This window comes from Centrocercus urophasianus, unplaced genomic scaffold (assembly GCF_019232065.1).
Source record: "Centrocercus urophasianus isolate 14NV4802_14NV808 unplaced genomic scaffold, USGS_Curo_1.0 seq_16, whole genome shotgun sequence".
Lineage (NCBI taxonomy): Eukaryota > Metazoa > Chordata > Aves > Galliformes > Phasianidae > Centrocercus > Centrocercus urophasianus.
The window spans coordinates 46,281,147-46,294,305 of record NW_024884711.1 but is presented as its reverse complement, the minus strand read 5'-3'; the positions used below and the strand labels follow the sequence as shown (position 1 = coordinate 46,294,305).

The 13,159-nt window shown below is 41.5% G+C and overlaps 1 protein-coding gene across 1 annotated transcript in view; it reads left to right on the top strand.

Annotated features, from left to right (window-relative positions):
- VIPR1 (vasoactive intestinal peptide receptor 1) overlaps positions 1-13,159 on the top strand; it is a 100,870-nt gene that overhangs the window by 61,230 nt on the left and 26,481 nt on the right. The window contains exons 4-6 of the mRNA XM_042816456.1: positions 4,800-4,903; positions 8,273-8,373; positions 9,097-9,229. Of these exons, the coding sequence (XP_042672390.1) occupies positions 4,800-4,903; positions 8,273-8,373; positions 9,097-9,229 (338 nt within the window). The remainder of the gene's footprint in view (positions 1-4,799; positions 4,904-8,272; positions 8,374-9,096; positions 9,230-13,159) is intronic.

The window sequence follows — 13,159 nt, the reverse complement described above, 5'->3', positions numbered from 1 at the left end:
ACAAGACAGCCAACACTCTTGCTCCTTATATTGATCATGGCAGCCTCCAAGCACTCTTTAACATCCATTTTGCTCATTTGTCAGAAGAACAGAAGTCCCAACTCAGAAATCAATGCTGGATTGCTGAGTTTCCATAGATTAGTGGTGATCTTTTTCTCTGCATTAAAGAATGCACCGCTCTGTGTTAGCAAGCTCCAGCAACGTGCACTGGTGTAATTGACTGAAGAAACAGGTGGCTATCTGGATGTATGGCTTATTTATGGCTTGATCTTGCCCCAGCCCTCTGAGGTTTGTTTGCAGCTGGGGTGTCATGACACATTTGCACTGCTCCTTTGAAGGTCTGGTGCTCAGAAGGTTGTGTACTCCCAATGATATTGTGTTGTGAGATCCTCACACTGAAAGCCTGCTGTCAGCTGATGCCTCGTGGGGTTAATGCCACCACTTATGCAAAACTGTGCATTTTATTCTTGTAAATATTACCTGCTATACTAATAGTTGCAATGTATGAAGATCCAATGAGAAATTTGTCCTAGAGATTGACAGCTCTGCTTTCATTTTGAGAAAACAAAGTTTGCAAAAAATGCCTAATAAAGGGGAATATGTGGGGTTAAGAAGGGAGGAATTACCTGTACTTATTAAGGATCAGGATCTTTGTGGTGAGAAATGTAATGTGCAGGAAAGGGAAAGGAATAAAAAGGAAAATGGGAGATCTCCCAGAATCAAGGATGTAGGGCAAAGCAGCGTGGAAGTAAGAACCACAGACCAAACGATGTGAATAAGAGCAAAAGGAGAGAAAGAGAAAACTGAAGGCAGCAACTGTCATATGATGTGTTGATACCATGCCACAATTTGTTTGTATGCTGTGCTGGCAGAAATCGTACTGAAAGAATGATCTGAAAGGTCAGGACTGGGGCAGATAAAGCAAGTTTGGGAAATATCTTAACTGTGCTTTATCACTTCAGCTTCTCCCAGATCCAGCCACATCTGTATCCAATTAAGAACAAGTGTAGCTCTGTCTGGAGGTCTCAGGTGTTTCCCAGTAATGGTAGGGCAGATCAATAATAAAAATGGAACTACATATGTTTGGGGGAGCTCAGCAGCATCTCAAGAATAGTAAATAAGAGCTGCTATTGCTTTAATAGCTCCTGCTTGAAAAAATTGATTTCTGACTATGGAATACAACAACAGAGAAACAGGAGAGATTGCTGCATGGAGCAGACCTTCCCCTCTCTTTTAGAAGCTATTACAGCTGTGGGCAAGAGAAACAAGGGGGAGAGCATCCCTTAGCAATGGCTGGCATCAGATATCTTTGTATGGATTTAGGCTTCCATTAAAAGCCAATAAGATGTGCTCTGCCATTAAAGCCAAAGAGGTAAAATCTCACCTATGTCACAAGCTTTCAGATGTATTTCTGAGACTGAAGAGTGTATTTGAAACAGATGGGAGATAAAAATAATTAAGAGAAAAACTTTGTGAGAGTTGGATATGTGCAACAAATTGCTTGGAATACAGTTACCTCTTTGTATTTGTTTGGTTCACACTGTTCAGTGTGTAACTCCTATGCAGATCAGACAGCCTTTGTTGGAAGAAAATATTCTGTTTCCATCTCAATTTCACTGACTCCTCCTGCCACAAATATGTTGTGTGGTTCCTCTGCCAGGCCTTTACTGCTGGGTATCGCTCAATCTGAGAAGTTGTTCAGATTCATGTCTCTTCATGTCACTCCCAAATACATTTACACATCAAGAAATTGAATTAAAGTTTTCCTTGCCTGTGTTCTTGTCCAAGAAAGTCTGTCCCAATTAATGAATTGTGTTCAGTGTTTTGCTGTAGAAGATCATCTCTTTTTCATGAGGAATGGCAGTGAAGATGAACATTCACTGCAGAGCTTGGGTTAGACAACCTGCAGAGGGCTCTGAGGATCCTGGAGACAGGAGGAGGCCTTGCAGTTGTTCCACTGTTCTACTTTTGTGGGCATCAGAGGGAGCAGCAGAAAGGCCAGAAGATTTCATGGAAGGTGAAGCTGGTGACACTGGGGTGGACTTAGATCTGAAGGAGAATTCCATCATTGGAGCAGTGCATGATTAAAGGGTGGGTGGAAACCAGCTGGATGTAAGCACTTCAAACTAGAGAAATTTGGGCTCAAAAAGTGCAGGTCAGGATATTGTGGAGAAAGTAGGTGGGGAATGATCATTTCATGGTGTAGAGGAGAAGAGGTACAAAATGAAAATGTCCATCATCAGGTCTAAATAAGGAAATAGGGTATGCTGTCATTCAACATACAAAGAAATGGTAGGGCTTATAGGCCAGGAAGATGCAAGTGAAATCCAAGATTAAGGATTACCTCTTTACATCATATTTGCCTGCTTGAGGATTTGTTTGTTTGTGTATTTATGTTCAGGTTTCTGCACTGTTATTTTGGGCTTGTAGCATAGAATTTTTACAATTAGTTTGCTGTTGGTTCATTAGGTAAATCTCAGAGTAAGAGCTAAGCTTTTTCCAAGCTTTATCCTAGAATCATAGAATCACCAAGGTCAGAAAAGACCTCCAAGATCATCTAGTCCACATTTCCCCACTAAACCATGTCCCTTAGTGCAACATCTTTGCCTTTCTTGAACTCCTCCAGGGATGGTGTCTTCACCACTCCCTGGGCAGCCATTCCAGCGACAGACCACTCTTTCAGAGAAGAAATTATTCCTAATATCGAACATTTATGTTCAACTTCAGTATAGGAAGTGATCATCCTCATTTCACATAGCGATTAGAAATGCTTGCTCTGTCATTTGAGCCAACGTTTTAGTGTGGTAAAATCTGTATCTTCTAGCCTTGCATTTCTGCACCTCCCAGACATCTAGCACAGAATCTGAGAACTATGAACATTTGTTTTATCAGATTTGTTATGTTAGAATCTTGCATCAAATAGTGATACGAGCAGCGAAGAGTGGTAGAAGACTTATCAGAGAAATTCCCTGAAGTCAGGAAGTTGGTTGATTGATTGGTTAGCTGGTTGGTTTGTTTTTCGTTGCCATGAGGATGTACCATTTAGTTCTCCTCTACCATCGGTTGAAGCATTAAGACAGCTTTGAAAACTGTTGTGAGCAGTGAGAAGAACAGCAAAAGAGTCGAACAGTTAAGGGGAAGTACACTTTAGAAGTACAAGAAATATGAGGAAATGAATTAAGCTGAAACTGGCCCTCTTAGCTTGCTGACAATGAGAAGCTAAGATAAAAACCACCATGAAAACCAAAGGCATCCCCAAACAGAAGGAGGGAGTCATGAGCAGGAAATAAGCAGCAGAAAAAGGTCAAATAATGGGATCCATTGTAAAGAAGAAGAAATAACAGAAATTACATAACACCTTAGAAAATAAACAACAAAAACTGAACAGTCGTGTCCTTGATTTGTTTGAACATGATTTCTCGTGATCTTGATGTGAACCCAGGTAAATAAAAAATGAATGTAAACAGTGACCATGCATAAAGCCAGAGGAACAGCAGCCCTCCAAACTGTGCTGCAGGTAGCTGCTTCTGGAGCAGTTCAACTACTTTCTCCTTTTGATAGAAAACAAAGGTAGCAGAGCCTGCATGGTGTGCAGGCTGATTGTAAGGATGAATTACATGGACAGGTTTTAGGGTCAAAACCCACCTGTGAAGTATTCAAGACCTGAAAGAAATCAGGGGATAGGCTGCTGCTAGTGTCAGTGTCAGAGAGGTCTATAGTAAGGAAGATGTTCAGATGACTCAATAGGCAGAAATTTCTGGAGGTGATGCTTGGATATTTTCATGACTCATGGCTGCAGAACTGATTTTCTCCTGTTTGCAGTAGTTTTATCACTCTCATGTGCAAAGATCCCCATTTCTGGAGATGTCTGCATAGCTTTTGAGTTGCACTGGTGTAATTCTTCATCTAAGAAGTCGTAAGAAAGTTTTGACTGTTTACCATTTACTTCTTCTGGTTTATTGTACCAGCTTTCCAGTTAGGGATGGCAGGCAGTTTTATGTGACAAATGACACCCAAGGAATGCCGACCAGCCAACAAGTATGATTATGGAAGTTGACTGAACAGTGGTGTGATTCACAAGAGATGGACTAAGAATGGTTTAAGTGGTCAGAGAAGGTGCTGGGGAAATGTGAAATTTACTTTTTGATGGATTAATTCTTTATTGAGGAATATCTGCCTTTTGTACGTGTTAAAACAGGCAACACACTTTGTCACTGGCTCTTCCTTGTAGCCAAATGTTGAAGCATTTCATTGTCAAACAAGAGCACGGTAGATTTCCTGGGAATCACATTTGAATAAAGCTCAGGGCTTGTATTGTGGGCAAGGTCTGGGCTTTGAGGAGTGCGTTCAGTTCCCAGTCTTCCCACTTGGTTGCACAGCAAGGAAGTGAGCACTTAGCTTCTCACAAGCAAAGTGAAAGATTTAAACACTTTGCTGCTCTGGTTAGGTGAAAAAAAAATATTCCAGGAATGGAGACAGTAATGTTCTCAAACAACATCTTTGCATTGCCCACGGTGGAGGAACCAAGTTCAAGCTGAGTTATGTTACCACTGTAAGAGTGTTTTGTGGACATCTCAGTTTAAAACCTGCTTATTTTGTGCAGAATGAATTTATGACCCCGTTGGTCCTTCTTGTTTGCATTGTGTAAGATGAGTACATTTTAGCAGAGGAAAATTACAAGACTTGCTGCACGTGTTACAAGAAATGTGCTCTGGTATTTGAATTAACAAAAGGCAAACGTTTGTTTAAGAGCGTGCCCAGAGAGTCTTGTTTTAATCTTCTGTTTCTTTTTCTTCCAGGAAATGTGAGCAGGAATTGCACAAGTCAGGGCTGGACAGATGTGTACCCTGCACCGTATGCTGTCGCTTGTGGCTACGATTCCAACAGCACACCAGGGGAAGAGGTCTGTAAACCCAGATGGATGGGTGGATGTCATGATTTACCTGGGATAGATAGCAGAGCCACACCACCTTCTGATGCTCTACTTTTTCATTCCTACTTTAATTCCTTGAAAAGGAGGCATCTTCCTGGGAAGTGCCTCGCCAAAGAGCCAATCTTCCCTTTAAATTCCTGCATAGTGGCAGGATCTCAGCACCTGAGAAGATCAGAGCCATGTCTCTATTAGGGGGAAGTGATTTCAAACCAAAAGAGAGGAGATTTCCGCTGGATATAAGGAAAATGTTGTTTATGAAAGGGTGGTGAGGCATAGGTTTTCCAGAAAGGCTGTGGTGCCCCATCTCTGAACACACTCGAGGTCAGGGAATGGGGCTCTGAGCACTGATGGAGCTGTGTGTGTCCCTGTGCATTGCAGTGAGTGGAACCTGATGGCCTTGAAAGATCCCTTCCAACTGGAAGGATTCTATGATTCTATGCTAGCTCTCTCATATTAAACAAGAAAAACTCATGCTAGAAAAAAAAAAATCTCGTGCTCTTTTACTGCAATCATATATTGATGTTAAACCTATGCCTGTGATGGGGCTTTTTGGTTGGTTTGTTTTTCTGGTTTTGTTTTTGGTTGTTGTTGTTGCTTTTTCTACTGTATGGTGTGGTGAGCACTGCATGGTAATAATAAGTAAATGTCTATGATGAGAGGCCTTTGTGTATAATGGGGGTCACCCATTACAAAGGCACACAAATTGTTAACAGAAAATCTGAGCTGAACTTAACCAGCCTTAATAGTAATATGATACAGAGAATACCAAATGGAAGGTTACACACACAACAAAAAAGAAGAGGTGTACCAAAGAGAGAGCCTTCAAGGTCAGCCACCACTACAAATCCCACATATCATGTTCCTAACATTGAGTTGAGTGGCACTGATTGCACATTTTAAGAGCCATCATTACAGAGGAAAGCATTACTGCTTGGAAGGGCCCTCCCGCAAGAGCTCTAGTTTATTTTCCATCTGCAAAGGGATTTGGGAATTCCTGGTTTGTGCTTTGGTGACCCAATGGATTGCAGCACTGCCCAGAACTCTGTGTTGCCACAAGAGCATATATTGTGTTCTTCTAATTCTTTCTTAATTATTTTCTCTTGATTTCCACGGTTTTGTCATGCTGTTTAAAGCTAATTTCTGTGAAAGGTGGCAGAGGGGGGTGAACATGCAGTACAAGTCTGTGAAGAAGAATGGATTGTTGTTGTTGAATTGGCTGTCGGTCTAGGGAGGAGGAAGTAAAAGGAATAGAAAAAGAAAAGAACAGCAGGCTGTATGGGACATGAGGTGCAGAACAGATTGATCATCATCCATGCCTAAAATGCTTCACGAGCTTAAAACCTATACCACTTATACCAGAAACTGCAAGAAACTATGAGAAACAAATAAAGAGAGTGTGTATTAAAAATTTATTTGTGAATTCTGGCAGTCCTTAGGAAGCAGACATAGGCACCAAAATACTGTGCTGATGATCTCTGCAGTGTTAATGCTTCCTTCTCCAGACTGACTCTGAAAAACCGTATATTAGGAAATGGAGGATTGTTTTCCTGTCCTATTATCTGACGTGATACACAGCTTCCCCATCATCTGAGGATGCCACCCAGACATCCCTGTAGGCTCTATGTGAAGGCAATAAAAACATACTAACCCCACATTTCTGGCCAAAGAGAGAGAATCTGCATTTATGAGAAAGAACTCAGATGACTTCAGCACATGTGATGCTATCCCAAATCAAGCCTACGTGCAGGGCTACTGGAAGACTTAATATTAGTGTTCTTTTGCACTTACGAAGGTGAATATTTCACATCCTAATTCAGTTTACCGAGAGTCAAACATAGAGGCTACTGTCCAGAAGGGAAGGAAGCTAATTCTCATGTAAGCTTAGTTTAGCATCCCTTCATGCTCTGCAGGTGGGTGAGGCATGGATACAGGTGGCAGACTCCATCACTGTATCAGGTAGATCCAATGACCCAAAGCCCTTACTATGAATTATGACCCGAATTTCTTAGTGATGTAGATTCACTTAACAAGCCTATGAAGACACTCTGCTTTAATCCATCTCTGAGATCCATGGTCCAAGAAGCAAAGCAGACATGGCCAGTCTAACCCTAGCACTCTGAAATTTCTGTGTTAACACCCCTCCAAGCTGGCTTGTGTAAATGCTAGAGGATTACCTTGCATCACAGCTTCACTGGTCCTGAAAAGCACCTAGTGCTTGTCAAGGCTATGAAAATAACCTATAGAAATGTCAGCCCTCGCTGTTAGTCAAGAGTGTTTTCCCAGATAAGGTTGGGCTTAGATTATCCATCAGTATGTTTTTTTTTGTGACTTTGTTTGTTTTATTTAACAGAAAGTGGTGGCAAGGAAGGTAGAAAAGGGTCAGTCAAGGGCTAGGAAAATTAGATTTTATTTGGGAAAACACTCTTTACTGAGTTAGACTCTTGTTAAAAAATATCAAATTAGTAAAAAAAGAAAAAGAAAACAAAACACTGATAAAACAAATGTTTGAAAACAAACTTTTCTTTTTCAGCTGAAAATTGAAATATACTCATTTAGAGTGTTGCTGGAAAGCCTTAGGAGAGCTGAAATCTTGCTGCTGTATTTCCTCATTTTATTTATACCAGGATTCCCCGTTGGATTTAAATCCCATGGTGCTCCATGCTCAGAGAATCCCTCTGTGTGCAGACAAAGAGAAAAGCTATGGACCAACTTGCAAATGAAAATATATTTCTGAATGAACATATCTGTGCATTCAGTGAGAACGTTTTAAGTTGGTTTGTTTTTTTCTTAGTAAAACACAATGTTTTGCTTCCACAAAAGCAAACCCAGACCACTTCTGTCCCTAAAATTCCCTTCATGTAAGGAAGCTCATCGTACTCAGAGCTGACATGTCAGTGCACTGTTTAAGTGAACGTTAGCTGTTCTTGTTTCACAAGGTTGTAACCATGTAGCCGTCTCTGCAAGTGTCAAATTCAGACTCCATCCTCTGCAGTTTCCACTTGTGTAGCTGTGAAATGGTCTTGGTGTGATCCAGGCACGTTCTTCTTATTCACACCAGCTGTATTTGAATCATGTTCTGCTCTGGGCAGCCTGGTCTGGTGGTTGGTGACCCTGCATATGGCAGGGGGCTGAAACTAGATGAGCATTGTGGTCCTTTTTGATCCAGGCCATTCTATGATTCTATGTTCTCTACCAGATATGATTTTACAGAGAATTTTTTAAGAGAATGGAGTTCGACTCGCTTCAGCAAGGAGGTCAGAACAAGCTCAGCAATGGTGTATTTAGGTGGATTTTGGCAGCTCTTTGAAAGTCTGTTTTTATTTCTTTCCTTCCCCTTAGCAAACGGCGTTCTATGGCACAGTCAAGACCGGCTACACCATTGGACATACCTTATCACTCATTGCTCTCACAGCTGCTATGATCATTTTATGTCTCTTCAGGTAAGAGCATGAGCTCCATCACGAGACCCAGGCCTTGATGGAGATGCAGTGCAGCAAATTAAATGGCGTTGGGTGGTTAAGTGTTGGCAACTGAATTCATCCTCAGGCCCTGTTGCTGATCCTGGATTCAGACATCTGTATTTGGGTTCCTCCGTCAAACAAGTCTATGCACGAGGCAACCTCCTGTTATAGTGTTGTTTAAATATATGGCAAAAACAGCAAAATAATGAATAACTGGTAATTTTAAAGTGAAAATATTACCCGCATTGCTACAGAGTGCCTGCAGTATGAGTTAATTTGGGCAGCAGCTGCTAAGAATTTATCTCTCCTCCTGAAGAAACATTTTGCTTTGAGAAGAATTATTACGGTACAAGCATGCTGTAGAAAATTGACCTTTCTCGTGAACACACTTTACTGAATCAAAAAACTCACTTTTCCAATGGAAAGAGGCACAATGGACCTTTTTTCTGTCATTCTGTGTTTTGACCTTTTTTCTCAGAATTGGAAAAGCAGCAGTGCTGCCACAGATATATGCAATGTCACGTCTTTTGTGGCTTTTAAAGGGCTTAAGTGGATTTGCTGTGTTTTACATCAAAACATTGTCTGTCTCAGGGTTTCTGATGTTTAATTGTAAGCCAGTATCTCAGCAGAAGAAACATGTAAATAGATAAATAACGTTTTAGAGAAGTCATGCTATTCAGAAATGTTGTCTCTTCCCAACAGAAAACTGCACTGTACTCGAAATTATATCCATATGCACCTCTTCATGTCCTTTATAATGAGAGCCATCGCAGTCTTCATAAAAGATGTCATCCTGTTTGAAAGTGGAGAACCTGAACATTGCTTTGTGAGCTCAGTAAGTAGCTGTGTATATTGAATTTTCCACTTTGTTCTGTTGTGCTTCTAAAACAGTGCACCAAAAACTGCCTTGCAAATGGATAGGAAACATTGTCTTGGGAAGACTTTGTTTTTTTGTTCTTATTTGAAGAGAAACAAAAGCCTGATTGATGAAGTTTAATTTAAAGGGCATGAAGTAAGTGAGCAGGGTTTCGGATTAATCTGTTGGATGTCCCAGTCAAAGAAGACTTTTAGTCTTCTGCTTAAGGATTTAATAAAGCCTTTCCCCTCAGTGATGGTAAGAGATCCAGAGTCAGATAACTCTTCTGAGATATCTGCAGGGCAGTACCTATACATAATCTCTGTTTGTTAAATGCAATCATAGTCAGCTGAGATCTAATTAATAGGTTTGCTGGAGCTGTGAGCTGTCTGCCTCACTTTGAAGAAGGCCCCTCTGTGAGCTGGAGGGCTCTTTGGGCTCCTCTGATTGCACTGACCAGGTCCCTGCAGGAGTTTAGGCAGGAAATCTATATAGAGATGTAACTGTCTGTTTTTCATCTGGATCTCTGTTCCATGCTAACTGTATAACAGTGAGATTTCCCCACTGGGATGATAAAGGAAGGGAATAAAGGAGTTGGTATGTTTTCCCTGCTTTTAAGCTCAGTGTAATCAGCTGGAGTTAACATTGAGGTGGGAGAAGAGCTCTTTATCTAAGAGCTGTTTTGATGCAAGCGAACACTAGTCATGAATTAATCTCCTAAGTAGGGAGGTGTGATTACAGCATCGTAGAATGACTGGGGTTGAAAAGAATCTTTAAAGGTCATCAAGTTCCAGCCCCCAGGTTGATCAAAAGTCATCCAAAAATTAAATTAAATTAAGTACTCCATAATAAATTCATTGTAATAGATGATCTACTTGCTGGTAATAGCAGGTGACTGGGCACAGCAGTCCAGCAGGATCTCTTTTGGACTTATGTTTGCATCATAAAGCAACAGAAAAGACTGTCTTTGCTATCCACCCAGTTTCTTCCTTGCCTTTTGACCTCTCTGTATCAGTACTCCAAGTGCCATCCCTGTTGGTATAGTGGCCTTTCTGCATGAGCACTTCCCAATCCATATCAAGGCGTGTCCCACTCCCAGAGTTTCCCTGAGATCCATCCACAGCACAGCACGTTCCCATTGCAGTGACCACATACCACTCTCCATTTTTATTTTCCCTCTGTGATTCACTGGAATCTGTATCCTCCAACAGTGAGGCTTCATTGTGAAAGCCCTGAATGATTGCAGTGACACAGAAATTGGGATGAACAATTGGCCGGTGTCTGCTGCCACACATAACTGCCAGTGCTAATTGGCAGAGGAGCCAGGAACCCAGTGAGCCGTGGAGTTTGACGTAACCTCTCACCCCTGTGGCAGTTTGTAGCGGGTCATGACCGAGGCATGATTGCAGAAAATGGTGTGAGAAGTGTCTGCTGAAACACTTCTGTGCATAAACACTGGACGTTGTCCTGCAGAATCTGCAGTTCCTGGAAGTCAGGGTGCTTTCAGGCAGATCGTGGCTTCCAACACTGTGTGTGTTTCCTCCCAAGCAGAGGATTTTTTGTGGTAAATGTCAGTTCAGGGTTAATGGCTGTGTCTTCCAGAAGGGCTACAAAAGCATGTGGGACAGTCTGTCTCCACTACTCAGGGCTGAACTTACTCCTTGCAGAATCTGCACACAACTTGACCCAACAATCTGGTAAACATTTTAGGTTGTAGGGAAAACATACCTACATGAAATGCAGTTGCAGTGCTTCTCCTAGCATTCATTTGCTTGGAGACATAAAATCCATTGTGTTTATGTTGAGTTTGGCAGTGTTTGGTTGGCTTGAGCTAGGTGAAATAATTGTGTTGTTTGTGCAAGATAAAGTTTTGCCTTGGGGGATATGGGTGCTAACTAGTTCATATACCTAGGGTCTGATAAAGGATCTATGGAAGGTTTCCTGTTTCTACTGATAATGCAAGATATTGGCCTTGAGCTCATTCAGTCTCAGGTGAGATTTGAACAAGCAGTTCACTTTGCTGAATGCTGTCACCACTGTACCGTTTTAGAAGAAGGGAGAACCAAAGCAATAACCATCTTTTATTGGAGAAGAAAGTTTATTGGAGAGGAAAAAAGGACAAAAGTGCCTACCTTCGTTGGCTTTGTGTGGTAGCATTTCAATTCTACTTCATTTTGTATAGTGTGGGAAATTTCAGTTACAGTGTGAATTCTGAGGCATTTTAAAGTCAAATACTTTGGGATTATACAAGCACAGATTCAGAGAATCATGCAGGTAGTTTCCATGGAAATAAATAGGAGGCATTACTTTCTCTGTGACCTGCATGGCATCATTTGAGTTAGAAAAGACCTTCAAGATTGTTATATCCAACCATTACCATTGAGGACAGCACGGATGCCCCGAAAAATTAGGTTTGTCTGCGGGCCACAAAGTCTGAGAATGTGGCAGTAAGCATTTCAGATAATCAGGACCAATGCAATCACTGAGCCATCACAACATGCGACCTGCACTGGATGCTGATTGTTGAGGTGTGTGGTGGTGGCTGGAAGATTGGACTGGAGGTCTTTTCCAGCCTTGATGGTTCTGTGATGTAATGATCCTACAGCTGATCCCGTAACCAATGCAAAGTGGCCCTAGACCTTTGTGCTGCTACAAGGAAAGGCCCAAGTCAATTAGGCCCACTCTTAGGCACAAAGGGGATCCTTCCCCTCATGTGACAGCACATAGACTGACCTTTAGAAGACAGCCTTACTAAAGATGTGTGTTACTGTGGTGTTTTCCAGGGGGAAACAAAGCACTACTGAGGACCCTGAGTATTTTAGAGGGAGAAACAGTAGAGAAATCTCATGGCCACATAGATATGCAGTTACTTGCCCAAGGAACCAGCAGTCAGTAGTTTCTCTGTCATCCCCCTAAGTTAGAAGGTATGTCTGTGATTATGTGAACCTGAAACATCACGATGACTTAAATTTCTTACAGATTGGCATATGCTCAAGTGTATTAGCGGATACAGGCTTTAAGCATCCAGATGTAGATATCATCAGGTTAGGAGATTCTGTGGTGCCACCCATCCTGACTCCTCCAATAACTGTTCCAATTCTTTCAGAATGCTTTCTGTCTCAGTAGTCAATCATTTTGAATGGAAAAGCTTCACTGCATCCAGTGGTTACTCAGACTGTGTGAAAAATTGCCTCACTTTCCAGTCTGTATTTGCTTGCATTCTTCTGTATTCTTTCTTTCACTTCCAGACTAAAAAGGCCTCCGAACAAACTCTAGCTTTTCACATTAACTTTCTTTAGACCTGCTGATGTTCCATTTTAGCATCTGTCTTTCTCTTTACTTCTCTCTGGAAAATGCCATATGAAGCTCAGAAGCCAAAGTTGCAAACATGGCAGAAGGATTGACTTGAATACTTTGCTTGTCTGTCCATTTGATCTATGCCTGTGCTTTTATAGCTAAGATTTGGTTTAGTTTCATGATTGTATGAAATGTATGGATTGTAAAACTTGTGTTTGCAGTTTAGCTAAAGACAAAGAAGCCAAACATATAGTTTGATATAAACAAAGATCCAGTTCTGCAGATTGAATTCAGACTGACTTTTCTTGAGCTCTGCAAATTTGCCTTTGCTGAGGATTTAGCCAAAGGAGCAGTCATTTCTCTTTGTCCTTCTGCATACCAGTAAGACAATCAAATCCAAAGAGAAACCATTGGCAAAGGAGGGCAGGACTCTTATCAATAGTGAGCGTTTGTACATGTCTAATACTTTCAGAGTGGAAAATTCATTTTTCAACACGAGTTCCCTCAGGCCAAACTGATGAAAGGATGTCTACTCCCTCTCTCCATCATCGTGGACTGGCATTCGGTGAACTTTGGCTGACTGGCTTGCATGAAGAACCTGGCACAATCCTG